Source organism: Pagrus pagrus, assembly GCF_965226575.1.
Source record: "Pagrus pagrus genome assembly, chromosome: 14".
Lineage (NCBI taxonomy): Eukaryota > Metazoa > Chordata > Actinopteri > Spariformes > Sparidae > Pagrus > Pagrus pagrus.
Genome location: NC_140198.1, coordinates 16,426,559 through 16,444,460, shown reverse-complemented (window position 1 = coordinate 16,444,460; position 17,902 = coordinate 16,426,559). Strand labels below are relative to the sequence as shown.

Genomic DNA, 17,902 nt, shown 5'->3' with positions numbered 1-17,902 from the left:
CATTCATTAGATTTATATTAAGGCGATGTGGAAATGGGATGGTCTCCCTCCATTACGCACATCCGTATGTGTGTAAGCGCTCCCTGCCCCGGCAGAGCGGGTGTTTTTTAAAAGGGAAATGTCTAATAAAATCAATCAATCGTTCAATCACACAGATTCAGGAAGAAGTAATTAACATGCTCACACACTTGACAAATACATGTGCGTATGTGCATCTAAGAGATGAGGATACATAACAAGCATAAAAAAAAGATAGTCAAGTAGTTTTTTTCCTAGATGTGAGTCATAGCAAGGTTTCCCCAGCTCAAAGAGTGAGTCAAGTTATGCAGAAGTAAATGATGCAGTGGCATGACAAGAGACCAGCACACCATGAATGAAGTCATGGCTTGAGGTGACAGGTACAATTCATCTGTGTTTTCCTTTGGTTACGCCTCTTTTATTTTGGATGCCATGCTATTCTAGTTGACAGTTTATTTGTTGCAGAATAAGGCGCATGCCTCTGAGGCGCTTTGCAGAAATTTGATTACCACCTTCACAACCTCAAATCCTGTTCCATGAGGTGAGCAAATTCACGATCACAGCACTTACACAACAACCTCTCCAGTGCATTAGTGATCGATCTATCTTGTTGTGTGCATGAGTACACAACAAGATAGATCACAAAATCCCTCTGTGTGTGTGTGTGTGTGTTTGTGAGAGAAAGAGAGAGAGAGAAAGAGAAAGACAGAGTGGGGGAGACAGAGAGCGAAAGAGGATTTTGTGAGATCAGCATCTTCAGCGGGGGGGGACTTGGGGTCTTTCCCTTACCAAGGACATATGGCGTAGGAGTGCTGTTGAGGAGAGCAGGGAGGGGAGGCGGGCAGCAGAGTGTGATGGCTCTCGTTTGGCGAGGCTATGGTCGCAAACAGAGCAGCTGAAGCGCTGGCATCAGCCGGTCGGCACTCTGAGTAGAGGGGTTAAGAGCTGGATGAGAGAGGGAGGCGCAGGTGTGTCTTCAGCGACCTAGAACACAGAATTCAAGCATGCATAAACACACATATTATATACCTACATACATATATATACGTACATCAATAACACTAATATAATTGATATTAGTGCAATAGTTCGGGTGCTCATGTAGGGAAAAGCAAAATGTGTGTTTCAAGAGTAAAAGTGCTAATGTAAAATCTGCCATGTTTACATTACATTGTCCATCCAACATTTTAAAATATACAATACTCATTTTAAAGGTGCACTATGTAGTTTTGGGGAATACATTTTCTCTTCATTGACTTTTTTTTTTTTTATCTAAACACACTAAATAAACAAAACAATTTTCTGAATAAACTGAATAAACAAATCGACCTTAAAGGATTTAACTTTGTTTATATTTGGCGGACCCTGGCACCTTTCTAGCTTCAAACAGTGTCCTGGGGACCTTATTTCCCTTGAGAACAGCTTGTTTATTCAGTTCTGGATACGATAAATATTTCTGAGTTTGTATTATTAGCTCATTAACATTGTAAATATTAAAACTCTGAGTTTGAATTTCATCTCCAAAACTACAGAGTGCCCCTTTAAGTTTGAACTCACATATGACCTCATAAAGACACCCATGGAAACATACCATATATGCCCCTAAGTACTGCACACATAAATATTTTAGCCCATGTAATGTTTCTAAGAATTATGCAAGAGAGAAATTATACTCAGAACAAGGGCTCTTGTTAAAATATGGAAATCAGAGGTGATTATTAATCAATGTGAGTATGCTTATAATGAACTGTGGCTTAGTATTTAAATGAATGCAGGTAGAAAGAGCGGAGCCCAGCTTTGTTGTACTGCAGCAAGATCCCTAGTTCAACTTATATATCATAGTGGATTATTTCTGAATAATTAAAGAAATATAGAAGGCATATATTGTGCAAAATATGCAGTATGCAAAATATTAGCAAAGAAAATGGCAAGTTCTGAAGGGTTTAAAATGAAATGTATTATTATTGTTCGTCCGTCACTGGGTGAAGCAAATGAATGAAGTCACCTTGTATATTGCCACAGGGCTTCAACCTTCTGGACAGCAGCTGTCCAATAAGCTGGAGGTCATCGAAGGAGAGCTACAGTCGATCCTGCAAACATTACAGCACATTACACCAATTTTCAAAAAGTGTCTGACATAATAGACCTAACAAGTCAGACTTCCTCTTTTCACACCTTCGTACTGCTACCAATAACTGTGATTTAATTTTGTTCAAAAAGATAATTACGCCTCTTGGCTTGACGTTGAAAGGTTGCCAGCAAAATCTGGCATCATTATAACCAATATACTGTAGGACTGGGCATGTGCACACTGTAGTGATGGCTCAAAATAACCTGCCCTGAACAAAAAGGGGTGTTATTCTTTCAACAACAAGAAGGTGTGTTAAGATAGTGATGGTGCGTCAAAACATTCATGTCAGTTATGTCAGGTGTTATGGAAGTATTACACAGACATTATTAGTGGTAGGATACAGGGATTAGGCAAGGACACACCTACCAACTGTGTATACACATATAAATCAAGTAAACTGGAGGTGAATTAAAGGGGCACTAAGAAATTCTAATATTTACGTCAGAAATATTTATTTTTTCCATAACTGAATAAACAAGCTGTTCTCAGAGGACAATGAGGTCCCCAGAAAACTGTGTGAAGCTAGAAAGGTGGCAGGGTCCGCCAAATATAAACAAAGAAAAACAGTATGAAATTGTACTGTCCTTTAAGGTCAGTTTGTTTATTCTGTTTATTCAGTCAAGATAGCGAAGAGAGTTTGTTTATTTAGACTAAAAGAAGTCAGTCAATGAAGATCTTTCTCTTGTTATTAAAAAACTACATAGTGCACCTTTATATAGCCTTAGCTTATATAGAAATACACTTAGTTGAGGATTACCAGGGGAAAGAAGAGACTACACATTTGTTTTAGCTATTTCAAGTTGAATACAGACACAATAAGATACTTACAAATTGGAGAATGTGATTTCCTCGGGACAGCTAATGACTGAGATTATCAGAAAAACATCCTAGCAGGTGAGATGTGAGCGCTGTGATGAACGGGCCGACGCCATCTTGTGTTAATACGAAGGTACAACACGGATCAATCGGTCTCCTTCCTTGTTGTTTAGCCTTTAGCCTTCTGTTTGTACGCCATCCCTCCGACTGATGAAATAAAGGTGCGATATGATTCATGTGTTTGTGTTAAAGTCTAAACTGCGTTGATCTCCCACATGGCTACAACTTTAAATCATGTTGTATTTTTTCCTCCACCTGTAGATGGCAGCATACCAAGATGTCCGACAATGACAGCAACACTGTCAAGAATGTGGAGAAGAAGAAGAGTAGCCCAGGGAGGCTAGCTGGTAGAAATGTCAGAGAACTGACAGTAATGCTAACTTGGCCGCAGTAGTTACTGAGTTGTCAGAAAGTGTCTGGAAGCTCAAAGGAGTGATTGTAAAACACGAAACCTCACCAGACGGCCTGTGTAGAGGAGTGGGCAAACCGGTTAAACGTTACGGATTCCGGACATTTAATATTTGACAACCGCTGGTTAGCTAGCATTAGCTGGCTAGCTGGGGAGCTCCTGAAAAGTAACGTCAAGGATTGTTTCATACAGTCATGTCGGCGGCCGGAGACTTCGGAAACCCTTTAAGAAAATTTAAATTGGTCTTTCTCGGGGAACAGAGTGGTAAGTCTAATGCTAATGCTACAAGTTGTTGGGGTGTATAATCTGAATTATGCCCTATAGGAGTTGAGCTAACACGAGAGTTTGGTGGATTGGTCGGGTGATTAACATTCACCAGTTAGCTAGCTAACATTAGCTGCGTAACGTTAAACTTGGCATAGTGATAGCATTGCGACACCGTAACTTAACTAGCTGCTTGTCCACGCTGGCTTCATTCGCAGGTGTTATTACTTATAGGTGAGGTCATATCTGTAGAAACTGACTTAGCTAAGTTGTGTGGGGGAGCTGTGATAACATGCTATTAACAGAGGCTGTGGAAGCTCGTAGAAAGTTACAAGTGTCGATTAAGTGGTGAAACAATGTGGTTAACATAGTGGATACATGTACTCTCTATGCATTAATACCAGCTGTGTGTCCATTTAATATCTAGCTACAGTTACAGGCTATGTTGGCTTCAGGTGATGAGCTGTATTTGCTGCTGTGTTCAGAGGAATGCTACAAATCTCTGTCAAAGTTCACTAAAAAATATGACAGTGATTACACAGTCAGATCAGATTGTCTAGCCGGGGGGCACTGCAGAGAGTTGGTGCATCATAATTATCAAACCTGCCCAGTGGCATTCCTTCACTCTGCCTACTCATTTTCCCCTTTTCAAGCCAAACTGAACACAGGGTGTAATTGTACTGGAAGAGAAAGAGGGGGCAGGGAAGTTGTTGGGTATAGACCCATACTTAACAATCTTATGTCTGTTTCAAAGGTAAAGGTGTGGGCTTGTTCATTAGTCTAATACAGTGCTTCCACAGTTTTCCACAGTTGTTTGCTGAGCATTCTATGGACTTTGGAGCTTTGTGTAAAATATGGATGCACCATTACAAACCTTTTCTCTTCCGATAGTCTATGATACCTCAACTTTAGGTATATGTTTATATTAGGGCTGCACGATAAGCATTGATTTTGACAGACTTCATTCACGATTAGTGTGAATGACCTCATTTGCCTCACAATTTTCATTTTCACTGCAAAGAACAATTAAAATCATGATGTGACTTTTTGTTGGGACTGTACCAAACAAACCTGTTTTCTTACGTCTGGAGAACAAGATTTGTGTGCAAGAGCATCTCTGCTGCACTACAGTACTTCATTATAATGCTCTAATGTCATACATTTTACCTTTTTATATATAAAAATAGCAGCTTCCTGTGATTTGGAAATGACACTTGGCCATATTGCAATTTTGAGTATATTGGGATAATCTTTTGCGTAATTGTGTGGCCCTTGTTGATATTTAATACTAATATAAAACTAGGGCTCTTTTGTTAAAAAAATTCAACATTGCAATCACTACATAGAAGTCAATAAATAATGTTAGTGTGATCGGTATGTAGGGCCAGGCACTGGTGTGGTTCCAAATAGTTGGCAGCGCACGAATGTAATGCTGACATTTTTTTGGCATTAAGGAACAAACTGTAATGTGGATTCATCACACTTGAGTCTGACAGTACCCAATCAGCCTAATAAGGTCTGTAACAGCACCAACGCTGATCCGGCCGATCTGATAGGTGCTTCAGTAGGGTAGAAACAGGATATGGTAGTCTAGAAAAGTTTACAATTTCTCCTTTGCCAGCAATCATTTTTCTTCAGGTATTGTGTCCTGTAATATGACTCACTTCCATCGAGATAAGACAGGCAGACTTTGTTTGTAACACAGTCTGTAATCAGCTGTGGTTCCTTGTAAAATTGTAAACAGCAGTGTTGGCTTTGGCCATGTCATCATCACTCGATGCTCGCAGTGTAACTGATAATGTAACTCGAGCTCAGCAAAACAGTCTGAGGCTGGGGAGCACTGTCCGGGTGCTTAAAGCTAACGTATGAGTGAGTCTCTCTGATATGCTAAAAGTGATGTTGTACTGGGATATATCAGCAAGATTAAAAGAAATATTATGAATCATTGTACAGCTGCCAAATTATGTAGAAGAGTGTGGTAAATTACTCTTTTTCAGCATGGATATGGAGCAGGGTTGACAATGTGGCCAATGTCTGTATCACTATACAATTATTTTTTTATAATAATTATAAGAAATTGTTTAAAATAACCATACCATACTATACTGTCACATGTAATTAATGTATTTTATTTTAACTTCTATATGGACAAAAACAACTACCTTACCTGAGAAAACTCAAAAACAAAAGAGTCAAAACAGTAAAACTAACATTCTTTCAAAATGGAAGCTTTAAAGTTTAAAATGAGAACGATAACTTCAAGTGTTGCAGGTTATAAGGGCACAAATAAATACCAGTCTGACTTCCGTGAGTACGGTATATAAATCACACAAATTAGATGTGCATTGCCACCACTAACTGTTGCTCTCACGTCACATGAGAATGTGGTAATCAGTCCTGCTGCCAAAACCACACTACCTTGTGCAGCTGGATTCACACCTCCACTTGAGAGTCCAGCCCTGATATCCTACATAACCTGTCCAGAATATGTAGCAGACACATACATTAATTAGCGTCTGCTGTGGATCAGTATTGTGAAATATCTACCAGTGGACACATTTCTACTATTGTGCAGTATTTATACCGTTAAATTGCCCAACCTTAATGTGGAGCAAGAAAAGAGACAGAGAGGGTAATAATGGGGAACCTGGCTCCAAACCCGACTCGTCTCTCAGCATTCCTCAGCCCTTTAAGTTAACCTCTCCTCAGAAACTTCAAATGATTCAGAACTACACCTTTGAATGGACAGCTACTTGCCCTTTCATGGGAGTTAAAGGATATACTTTGGTAAATTATACGGGTTCTTCATATGTGGCTTATTAACTGTGCACAACTTTGATGTTGTGCACTGTAGTCTACTGTATCTTGCAGTAGGTGATCCATCCACTTACGTTATTTGCTAACAATTCATATTGTCAGCAAAGTGGTGCATTAGGCTGTGGTCAGAGACATACGTTTTAAATGCAAATACATACATTTTATACTATTTTTTGCGATTTTATACATTAAACAATTAATCAGTTGAGAAAAAAATACAATGGCTATTATATAATAGAATCCAGGGGCGCAACGGTACATGTATTTGTCCTGAACTGTCGTGGCGTGGGTGAGATTATAACCCTTCTGATCCACACTTCAGTCCAGTAATGGAGAAGTATTGCACTAAAATTGCAACTGTTGCATTAAAAGCTGCAACAAAGCAGAAGAAGACGCACTGTTTTGTTACTACATACACTATGGCGAGTCCAGACTAGGTAAAACAAATTGTAAGTGTCTCACCACTTTCAGTTGAAAATAAATGAAAAGAAACCTAGCCTTGTGCATTTTGACTTTTTTGTCACTTTTTCCGCTTGTACTGATCTAACAAACTGTGACTACTGTGTACCGTTACACCCCTTATAGAATGTAATAGATAGGCTGATGAATTAATGATTGAAAGAATCATTAATTGCAACCTTACTAGAGATAGGCACACATAATTGTGGTCAATGTTGAATAAAAGCTGATTAGCCTACAAAACTGAATGAATGTGTGATCATAACACTGATAATACTTTGTTTGTGTTTGTTTTTAGTGGGAAAGACTTCGCTGATCACCAGGTTCATGTATGACAGCTTCGACAACACTTACCAAGTGAGACAAACACCTCCACCTGATTTAATCACCGCTGATAATATTCATGTTATTCTACAATCCAATGCTCATAGATTATTGTTATGCATATTTAACAACTTGTTACCCATTTTCAGGCCACAATAGGAATAGATTTCCTGTCGAAAACCATGTACCTTGAAGACAGAACAGTAAGTTTGTTTGTTTTGTTTTTTACTAATGGTGTTTAACACTCCCTGATTGTTGGCTGTTCTTGTCTTTGTTCAGATTAAACCTCATAGTGACTTGGTGGTGGGGATTTCAGTGAGCTTCTGGTTGCTGACATAAATCAGTTATGTTCTTTCTAACAAGCACGAGTAGTATTTGTACTGCCTTCCAGTGTGAGCTGGATGCCGTACCTCCTGGACCGTCCGCCCGGTCTTTGTTTATTGCTCCCCTCAACACGGGTTTTCTTCCTCTCCTTCCTACCCCTCCATCTATTCTCTCCATTCCTGGTTTGAAATTAAACACCTTACTTGATCAAGAGAGGAGGGCTGATGACAAGTGAAGGGTGATTATTTATTTCTTCCCCCCCAGGCCCAGACAGCTTGCTCTTTCTGATGGTCTTTCACTACCTGCATGCACTATGCTCTCTCTGTCTTCTCTCTATCTTTTCCCATTCGTCTGACTTTATTTAGTTTTCTTTCAATTTGCTTTTTGTCACCATAACTTACCTCATTTCTGCCTTTTTTCTTGTTTATTTTCATCCCTTCTGTTTTTTTTTTTGTTTCTTTTTTTTGTTTCTTTTTTTCTCTTCTTGGATTTTTCCTCCCATCCCCTTCCCCTTCCTGCCCCACAGATCAGGTTGCAGTTGTGGGACACAGCAGGGCAAGAGCGATTTCGTAGCCTCATCCCGAGTTACATCAGAGACTCTGCCGCTGCTGTCGTAGTGTATGACATCACAAGTAGGTTGATTGCGTGTGCACTCAGTGGTTTAGAAATCTGACACATTTGTCTTGTCCTCTCTTGTGTTTCTTAATTTTCTTTTAAAAATGAGTGTCCGTTACTTCAGTTTTACAAGCATTTCTTTTGCATTTTTAAAAATCCTATGATTCCAAATGTATACATCAGACTCTACTGTCACAAACCCGCCAGTTTTTACAGCTAAGGCATTTCACATCCTGAATACTGATGCCCTGCTTCCCGCTTCTCCATCGTCTCTCTTTCAGACGTCAACTCCTTCCAGCAAACCACAAAATGGATCGACGATGTGAGAACAGAGAGAGGAAGTGATGTCATTATCATGTTGGTGGGAAACAAGACAGACCTTGCGGACAAAAGGTAATTTGTTCCTCCCTCCGCCTGCCCCTGTGTATGCAGGCTCCCTCCTTTAAGAGCATACTAATGAAGTCATTGATTGTTCCTGTCAATACTGAGCTCCTCGGCCCTTTCTGAGCCAGCATCAGATTAGTCACCTCCACCCTTTGTGGATGTCAAAGCTGTGATTGACTTTTTTCATACTCTTTGCCCTCTTTCTCTTTGTTTCAACCCACATTGTTTGAATATATTGATTATTTAATCTTTAACAGATTAAGCTCCTAAATAGATTGATGGTTGTCAGCTGTTGTTTGATAAAATTTTATCTGAAAGTGTGTACTGTTTGATCCACTTTATCCACCTGTCTTATGAAGTCCGTTTTGTAATGTCTGTCGCTGTGCATCTCTTAACCCCCCTGTCTACCACAGGCAAGTATCTATTGAGGAGGGTGAGCGGAAAGCCAAAGAACTAAATGTAATGTTTATTGAGACTAGTGCGAAAGCGGGCTACAACGTAAAGCAGGTAAGAATGTGTGTGAGTCGTGCTCTGTAGTCCTGCCGCGGATGCTGCCGCCTGGGCTCCACCTCCAAAGGTCTCCGAATTTGCCAGCTGTTCCAGCATCTGCATCTCATCGTTCATTTTCTGTCAAAATTTGAAAGCCTGCTGTCCCTGCATGGCTGACAGTGAACTAGGGCTGTACCGAATTTTCTTTTTTCAATTCAATGCTTCTGTTGAGGTTTTCAAATGAAGCTTCAGGTTTCTGTTGTCATATTTTATCATTAAAAAGAAAAATATCCTTGAACAGAATCCTCAATTTGAATAAAGTGATTAATTGGAGTAAATGAGTGGGTCTTTTTTAAATTAAAATCACCTTTCTTTAATAAATAATAAAAAAGTCATGATGCTAGAAAGATGCCAGAAAGAAAGTGTTGTGCATTTTTTAAATTATTACATCTATCTTTTTTTTTTAATTAATTTGTGATTGTTAGACTTAACTCTAGATTTATTGGAAATATTCGGACCGCACAAGTTGGTAAGCAATCCTCTGCAGCCACCACTGGAATCTAATTCTACAAATAGTGAAACAGATATAATATTACTGTAGCATAATTTGTATCTGCAACTGTGCAAAAATATCAGGTTAAAACAGAATGAATAGACATTCATAGACATAGATATTCGGTACAGCCTGGAGGTCAAACGGATGACTTTTGGTCTCGAGCAGAGGTGGCAGTAGCAGCAGGAAGGGGCACGACTTGTTACTCCACTTCAACATAATCTCAATCTGTGTTATTTTTCCCCTTGTCTTCTCGTCAATGTCTGTGGTGATATGTGCGTGTACCCGTGGATGTGCGTGTTGTGCGCGGTGACTCGTGGCTCATCACAGACAGATAACCACAGAGGAGGGAGAGCAGAGAGCGAAAGAGATGAATGTTCTGTTTATTGAAACAAGTGCAAAGACAGGCTACAATGTCAAACAGGTAGAGCGTGTGCACCTCTGTGTCTGTGTGTGTGTGGGTTCATAGTGCTCATGCTCTCTTCTGATTGGCTTCTATTTCACACACGTATGCGTGCATAAAGGTTTAAGCATCAGCTTCCTGTGGTGGAAAGTGTTGTGTGTGGATCTGTTTTTCAAGCTCTCTCCCACCTGTTAAAAGTATTGATTAGTATTGGCCAACCTTTGATCCTTCAGCCTTAAAGGTGGGTCAGAGTTTGCAAACCAATACTCCTCCACTCTACTGATTAGCAAAGTAGCAGTATTTCTGTTGCTGTGAAATCTGCATGTCTATTTTTTTTTTTTTTAGTTTAATTCATATGAATCCATCAATCACTTAAAGTGCTCCAAGCTCTATCAATGGAAGGTCTCATTGAGGCACAATTACAACCTCTTTTCAAGCCGCTCCTGCAGTGCAGAAATGTGGCCTTGAAGTAGCATAAACACATGCTGCTAAATTTAAGATCAGATTTGGAAAAGCTCTGGTGGGTGTCTTCCTCTGTGCGAGCTTCAAGAGAACCTGCTGAATCATGTTATGGGAATATACACTGCGCATTGTCTTGATTTCATCTTGTGTGTTTGTCATGTATCTGGGGTTATTTCCTTGCCTGACAGAATACATCTGGTTCTTTTTCCCTCCAGCTTTTCCGTCGTGTGGCAGCCGCCCTCCCTGGCATGGATACCACACAGGACAAGAGTAGAGAGGACAGTATCCTTTTTGTATGTGTCAGAGTCTGTGTCTGATGTGACAGAAGTGAGTCAGGAGGTATCTTGCTCTCTTATGGATAGTCCCTGCCAGAAGGAAAATCTAGTGCACCGCTGTGACAACGAGCTATTGTTGTTTAACCCAAGTGTCCCTTTAGATTTATTTTACCAGTGAGGGCACATATTGTGCTGCAACTCACTGACTTTTGTACTGAGTATAATCTTAAAGAAATACTCCACTGAAAATATACGTTGTGAGTACCAACTGCTAACCATCTCTAGTCTGCAGTAAACTGGGATTCACAGCTATAACAATGGATTCAGATTGCGCCTCAGTCACGACTAAAACAGGTCAGAACATCCTTAGAAACCTCTGAAAGCAATCCTGAAACATGAGCCACATCTCACTGTTGACCCTTCTGTTTAGATGGTACAGTATATGGGTTTGCACTCATGATGCTATACCTTTTAATCTGTCCCCATTCTGATGCCACTCAGAAATGGATGACAGGGCTGAGTATTGAACCTCAGTACTTTCTTAGTACTATGTGTCCATAGCACATTGTATGGTAATTTTTGTTTTCTTGCTCTTAGATCAGATATTTACAGATTAAAATCAAAATGTAGCCAATTTTACCAAGTATTACCCTGAAAATTAGTTTAATATCGGACCTTTTAAGATTTATCATTTTTAAAGGTCACATGATGGGGACATAAAACATGATCTTTCTCCATAGAATTCATTTTGTCTTGAAATGCAGCTTGTGGACCTTGTCATATAATTGTGAGTTCACATAATGTCTGATGGTTTGTATGGTAAACATGGACATTAAACAACTTTTTACAACTTTAAAATGTTATCTCTAACAGCTTAAGCCTGGCAAGCAGTTTGCTTTGGTTCTCACGACATCTCATTTACATTTTAAACGTGTATCTTTTCCTGTTCTGCGATGTTCCTTAACTCCTAAACCCCTCAGTGATTGACATTAAGCTGGAGAAGCCACCAGAGCTACCTGCCAGTGAAGGAGGCTGTTCCTGCTAATGCCCGCTCATGTCATTGCTAAATATTTCTCTTCCTGGCTTTTTTCTCAGACTCAGTCGGTTTTTCTGTATCTGTACCCTTCACTGCACCCGCCTCTGTTCCCCAGCCTGAAATAGAACACTACATCTGTTATCCTCGGCATCGTGGAAACCTGCCCTCTCATCGGGATGCGCTGAAAGTCATGAAACACTTAAATTGAATATTTGCACTGTAACAGGCATACGTTGAAACAGTATTCACGGCTAGAGCTCGGCCTTTGCTGAGCTCCGGTTGTCATTTCCAAAAGACAAATATGATGGCAAAAGAGTAATTAGTCGCAGCAAGTTTGTGTCTAAAGATGACCTTTTGTACCAAACTGAAAGAAAGAAAATGAGTTTGTAAGACATCAAATCAAAGTATGTGTCAAAGAGTGAGAATATTCTGAAAAAGGATTTAAAAAAAATGCTTTAAGCTTAATCAGCACAATGTGGATGTTTTGTGCGTTTGTCGGGTAACATTATTTGTGCTGTTGCAATTGATTGGCAGCGATTCATTCTTGAATTGTGTTGTAAACAAACTGTACTTTTTTTAACTCTGGAATAATACATAGAAACAGTTGCAAAGTTGTGTTGAAGAAAATCAACGGGGTCATCTCAGTGTTGACACGTATACTGTATACAACCACGATGCAGCTGAAGTTTCAAGTGGCAGCCATGAACTCATTTTAAACTGCGTGCAGGCTTTATGGTACCTGCATCAGCACACTTTTCCCCAACACGTACCAGCATGACACAAGTTGTTACACAGTCAGCGCATGTTCTCAGACCAGCCCAAATACATGACACCTACTATAAGAGCAACACTATCACTATCACTACACCATCCACATTACCGTCCTTCCTCTCTTCCCACACTTGACCTTTTTCAGATGGGTTATTTTTACTGTGGCTTCCGTTTTCTATTACCTTTTTATTTGGGTAGCTCTTTTTTTTTTTCTTTTTCTAAAAGACTACAGCTATCATAGATTTAAACAGTTTATTTGATGATAGTGTTTGAGGAGGATTTTCTCATATTAAGAGTCATAATCATAAAACCCACCATAAACATTAGATATGGAGATATTATGCCTTTTGGAGTTTAATTGTAGAGGGCTTCCTTGGATTTGGGTTTATCTAGTTAAGTTTGGGATGATGTTATGAACACTTTAAAGACTTATTTTGCTTGTTTTTATTTTTTTGGAGTTGATCTTTTGTTAGTGATTATTTGACGTGTATTTAATCCACAATGACTTGTAATATTTATTTCTATTGGATTCATGTTTCTTTTTTTTATGGCTGTTAATATCTTCACTTTTGGAATGAGTCCTGAATCGCTAATAAAATATGCATCCATCTGGACCACCTTTAACAGAATCAGTAGAGACATCTGCTGTTCCCTCTACCACCTCTAACTGGCAATTTGATCGTACTAATAATGCCGTGCAATTTATGTGTGAATTATGGAGGAGAGTTTGATTTGTATAGCAAAGTAGTCCTGAACGTTTCTGTCTGGAATGGTTTTAAATGAAAGAATAAAAATACACTTGTCACCGCTGCTGAAATTCATCTGTGTCTTGCTGAAAGCTGTGAGATTTTGATGCAGTTATTTACGTGGTGTTTTTAATGTCGGAATTATGATTCAAAGGTTAAATACTCTTGAGTGTTGCAGTAAGGTTAATCTGTTTTTGAGTCTTCAGTGCGACTCTTAGAAACTTTAAACCACAGAAATAGAACAACATTACCAACCAGTGACTGTACTATTAAGAGCTTACTGGTGATGGAGCAGAAAAGTTGTCCAGTCATGTGGACTGAATGACTGACAGTAATCAGCTCTGTCCTGCTGGTGCAGTATGCTGGACCTGGATTAATAGGCTTATTTCACAGCAGAGAAAGCACAGGAGGAACTAATGGCAGTAATGATGGCTCGAAGTATGCATTCCCACTGAGCCAGCAGTCACTCACTATAACAGGTATTTGAGCTGGTACTCAAAAATAGAAACCTGTCATTATCCAGGCTGAAATGTCTGGTGTGCCCAAGAAATCATAGAAGTTTACTAAGGGAGAGAGAATTAGGGCAATCATAGCCACCTGTGCATCTGTGTTCAATCTGGATTGCAAAGTGTGAAACCGTACCAGGGCCACAAAAGCCTAGGTTCAGTGTGTGTCAATTAGTTTGACATAATTTGATTAATTGTATATTTTGATAGGAATTAGGAGTAAGGTACAATATCAGCTAGGTTAGGTCCCATCATTACCTAATCTTGTGACCCTCTCTTTTGAAGGAGCCCTGTGTCACAGTTTTAGTTTTGAGGCTGTACTTTCATTATTTATTTATTCTATAAAAGTTTGTAATCAGCTCATAGGATGTATATTCCTAAATAAGATTGAATTGTTCTTGATCAAATTACCTTAAAGGTGCAATATGCAGCCTAAGAATTTTACTTTAAAACAATCAAAAAAATAAAGTTATCAACAGAATCTGAAGAAAATAATATTTTTGATGTTGTGTTATGGCAGCTCTTCCTGCCAGCATTCCTTGCTGGGACCCCCATGCCGGGCCTGAAACCCTCCACTCATGTGCTATTGGTGTAAACCATGGTGCCAACAATTAAAATCTGCTCACTAGAGACTACCGCCGACCGAGCCCGCTAACCTCTGGTTTAGCGCCTAGCTAACTTGAATGGGAATAAAATGATTAAATCTTGCAGCTCTAAAAAGTCTGAAAACTCAAACAAGTCATTTCACAGGGGTTGCGACGCTCAAAAAAAGTAAGTAAAAAAAATAAGTGCTCCACACTCCCAGTTTAGACTGCTAGCTGCATGGCTAACTGAGCTAACTAGCTAACGGCAGCCACGGTTAGCATCAGTTGATGGTTACTGTGTTGATATGCTTCCCCTCTATTTGGTTAGCATGAATTCAACCGGTGGCCAATTCTTACATATTGCGCCTTTAAAATGTAGTGACATGGTCCCTGTAAAGAACATTAATGCGGCCGTGACCACTGGCTCACTTCAAACACAGTGGTATTATCAACCAGTCACTCAAATAAACTTTATTTCAGTGCACAGATAAGTGCAATTAAGTTAATAGGTGATTAAGAAGCTGATAATAAGACAGCACAGATAAACATTAAAACCAGGAGGAGTCAAATATTTAGTCAGGTTTCACAGTGTGTGAATACCTTTCTAGAGTTGGTTCAGCCACTAGTGCAAGTCTCGCGAGAGTCCGCGAGAACCGCTGTTACCCTGGAGACCAAATGAAACAACCGTTGCTTGTGAGTTTTAATTTTGCCACCCTGAGCTTTGAGCTAGCTTAAATCCATAATGAGTAGCGATTTCTACGAGACGCTGGAAGTAAACAGAAATGCAACCAGCGCAGAAATCAAACAGGCGTAAGTGTTTATTGAAATACCAACCATTGAGTAACTAAACATACGCTAAAACTTGAAGCAACTCACACACGTTTTTATTAGGCGCATGATACTTATTTTCACTGGTTTCCTCTTGTATCTAATACAGATATCGACGTCTTGCATTGAAGTTTCATCCGAGCAGAAATGAAGAGGCTGGAAGCGCTGAGAGATTCAGTCAGCTGGGTGAAGCCTACGATGTTCTGAGCGACCGTAAGTAGGCAGGCACAGGATGGATGTGTTACTGCAGCACCTACTGCAAGCTAACCGTTAGTACCACGTCATAGTCAGCTGTCCCACGGGCACTGATAACAGTCTGCTTGGTGATTTTAAGGTTGGTTTGCTACATGTGTACAATGTTGTAGCATGAGACATGTAGGTGACTGCAGCAGCAAGAAGTTAGATTCAACAGGGTTAAAGACAAACACACTGCTAACATGAAAGAAAGAAAAGAGTTGGAATAATCTGGAACAATTGTGTGTGTGTGTGTGTGTCTATAACAACATTTATGTTCTGACAGTTCGAAAAAAGGCAACCTATGACAAGTTTGGTGAGGAGGGTCTAAAAGGGGGTATCCCACCTGAGTTTGGCAACACTGGAGCTTGGTCATCGAAGTATGTCTACCACGGGAACCCAGAGAAAACGTTCAGACAGTTTTTTGGAGGCGACAACCCATTCGCAGGTGAGGAAACAAACCATACGGTGAACGTTCTCGTCAAATTTCATACTTACTGCATCAACTATATTTCATTTTTTTCTGCAAGACTTCTTTACAAATGATGCTCCGCTTCAGTTTGGAGGCCTGCAACCAGGAGTGGTTAAGACGCAAGACTCTGCTATAGAGAGAGACCTTCACTTGTCCCTGGATGATCTCTTCCATGGATGCACAAAAAAGATTAAGATATCTCGCAGGGTAAGAGCTACTGCATCTCAGAGAAGTATCTTTTCTCGTCCCTCAGCTTTGGAATGGTTAAAATCATATACATAACTCACATAAAACGCACACCACTTTTATCTCTTTTTGTGGTGCAGGGAATTAAATCCCCCAAAAATTCTTAGTCCAGCGAAAAAGATTCTCACACAAACTTTTCACCTCTGTAACGATAGATTTATTAACGTTTCAGTCACAAAGACATTTCTCAAGACAAAAGGTCTTTGTGACCAAAACATTGACCTTTTTTAAAAAAAAATCAATCCAGAGGTGAAGAGTGTGTGCAGGAATTCTCTCTGATTGATTAGACTGAGAGGTCATGGACACTCGCGACTTGGATCAAACTAATCAATCACAACAAGGTCCAAACAAACAGACTGAATAAAGTACATTTATGCTTTTCTTTTGTTACTATTATTATTTCTCAACAGGTTATGAATGAGGATGGATACACATCCAGCATCAAAGACAAGATCCTGAGTATAGATGTGAAACCCGGATGGAAAGAAGGCACAAGAATAACTTTCCCCAAAGAGGGAGATCAGGTAAAAGAAATATACAGCAACATTTTTACATCTGTAACAATAGTAACTAATAGCTCATCCAGTCTGGTGTCTGATGTGTAGCGATTGTTTTGGGTTTGTTTGTGTTTGTATTATTATTATAATATTGTGGTTATGTTTGATTATGTTATGCTGTAAGTGTTTGAGACTGATTACTACTGATGAAACATGACCGTAAACTTGCTCAAGCTGTTGACCACAGAATACAGGACAGAACAGTTTTGAATCAGGTAAAGATATTAATAGAAACCCATTGTTTAATATGAGCAGGTGAGTGAATATATACTGTATGTGCCGCTCTGCCACCAGTAGGTGGCCTCAGCAGATCTCCTTTAAGATACTCACAAATGCTTAAATGGATAAAACTAATAAGGAGGGTCTCCTTTACTTCTTATTGAATTAATATGATTTATTTAATTGTGGTAATCAACTTGCTGTATTTTACCTTCAGGGCCCAAACAGCATCCCTGCAGATATTGTGTTCATAGTGCGACAGAAGAGTCATCCTCTGTTCATTAGACAACTCAATGACCTGATCTACAAGACCCAGATCTCTCTGGAGATGGTGAGAGCCAGAATAATGGATTTAAAAATAAATCATCCTTAAAGGTTTGGTTTAAGTATAACAAACACTTAACTGTTCCCACAGGCTTTGACTGGGTTCTCTGTGGATGTGGAGACACTAGATGGCAGGCTGCTCAGCATTCCCACCAATGAAATTGTACAGTAAGTGCTTTTCTACATTCATGTATAATAGTGTTTTTTGTAATCCTGTTAATTTTCACTTTAATCTCAGATAAACTAAAAGCTGAACGTATGATCAGAGAAGGAAGACACGAGCATAAGAAATTCAACACTTTATATAAACAGTACACTTAAAAAGGGACATTTATAGAAGGATGTGCTCTGGGTTTAATCTGCATTAATTAATATTTTCCTGTCTCTGATTTGTTTGTCAGTCCTGCGTACAAAAAAGTGGTGACCGGAGAGGGAATGCCTCTGTCCCAGGATCCTGCCCAGAGAGGAAACCTCATCATCACGTTTGACATCCAGTTTCCTGAGACGCTCTCCGCTGAGGGAAAACATCTGATCAAACAAGCTCTCAATTGAAAATATTGATCACATCTTCAATGC

At 39.5% G+C, this 17,902-nt stretch overlaps 2 protein-coding genes and 1 long non-coding RNA gene across 4 annotated transcripts; 2 read left to right on the top strand and 1 right to left on the bottom strand.

The window, feature by feature from the left end:
• Positions 1-225: 225 nt before the first annotated feature.
• LOC311269201 lies at positions 226-3,057 on the bottom strand. The gene is made up of 3 exons (XR_014624059.1): positions 2,978-3,057; positions 2,024-2,108; positions 226-1,002 (listed from the first exon to the last, which is right to left on the bottom strand). It is a non-coding gene; the product is annotated as an uncharacterized lncRNA (long non-coding RNA).
• A 41-nt stretch (positions 3,058-3,098) lies between these two features.
• rab6a (RAB6A, member RAS oncogene family) lies at positions 3,099-13,420 on the top strand. Of its 2 annotated transcripts, XM_084373229.1 has the most exons (9): positions 3,099-3,186; positions 3,287-3,698; positions 7,273-7,331; positions 7,448-7,501; positions 8,149-8,254; positions 8,519-8,630; positions 9,035-9,128; positions 10,744-10,810; positions 11,784-13,420. In XM_084373229.1, the coding sequence occupies exons 2-9, from the start codon at positions 3,629-3,631 to the stop codon at positions 11,846-11,848; spliced, it is 627 nt and encodes a 208-aa protein (XP_084229355.1). In that variant the 5' UTR covers positions 3,099-3,186; positions 3,287-3,628; the 3' UTR covers positions 11,849-13,420. The 2 variants fall into 2 exon arrangements, with proteins under 2 accessions (XP_084229355.1, XP_084229356.1); XM_084373230.1 differs by lacking the exons at positions 3,099-3,186; positions 9,035-9,128 and adding an exon at positions 9,994-10,087 and having other exon boundaries at positions 3,365-3,698.
• Positions 13,421-15,100: 1,680 nt separating this feature from the next.
• dnajb13 (DnaJ heat shock protein family (Hsp40) member B13) lies at positions 15,101-17,899 on the top strand. Its single transcript, XM_084373789.1, has 8 exons — positions 15,101-15,256; positions 15,384-15,487; positions 15,795-15,956; positions 16,039-16,187; positions 16,637-16,750; positions 17,220-17,333; positions 17,418-17,494; positions 17,728-17,899. The coding sequence occupies exons 1-8, from the start codon at positions 15,189-15,191 to the stop codon at positions 17,876-17,878; spliced, it is 939 nt and encodes a 312-aa protein (XP_084229915.1). The 5' UTR covers positions 15,101-15,188; the 3' UTR covers positions 17,879-17,899.
• The last annotated feature ends 3 nt before the right edge of the window (positions 17,900-17,902 follow it).

Bases quoted from the DNA above. Each gene is read 5' to 3' on its own strand.
- rab6a (XM_084373229.1), top strand. From the start codon at position 3,629: ATGTCGGCGGCCGGAGACTTCGGAAACCCTTTAAGAAAATTTAAATTG. The intron at 7,502-8,148 runs GTAAGTTTGTTT...CCTGCCCCACAG, and splicing joins TGTACCTTGAAGACAGAACA to ATCAGGTTGCAGTTGTGGGA. The intron at 8,255-8,518 runs GTAGGTTGATTG...TCTCTCTTTCAG, and splicing joins CGTAGTGTATGACATCACAA to ACGTCAACTCCTTCCAGCAA.
- dnajb13 (XM_084373789.1), top strand. From the start codon at position 15,189: ATGAGTAGCGATTTCTACGAGACGCTGGAAGTAAACAGAAATGCAACC. The intron at 15,957-16,038 runs GTGAGGAAACAA...TTTTTCTGCAAG, and splicing joins AGGCGACAACCCATTCGCAG to ACTTCTTTACAAATGATGCT. The intron at 16,751-17,219 runs GTAAAAGAAATA...TTTTACCTTCAG, and splicing joins TCCCCAAAGAGGGAGATCAG to GGCCCAAACAGCATCCCTGC.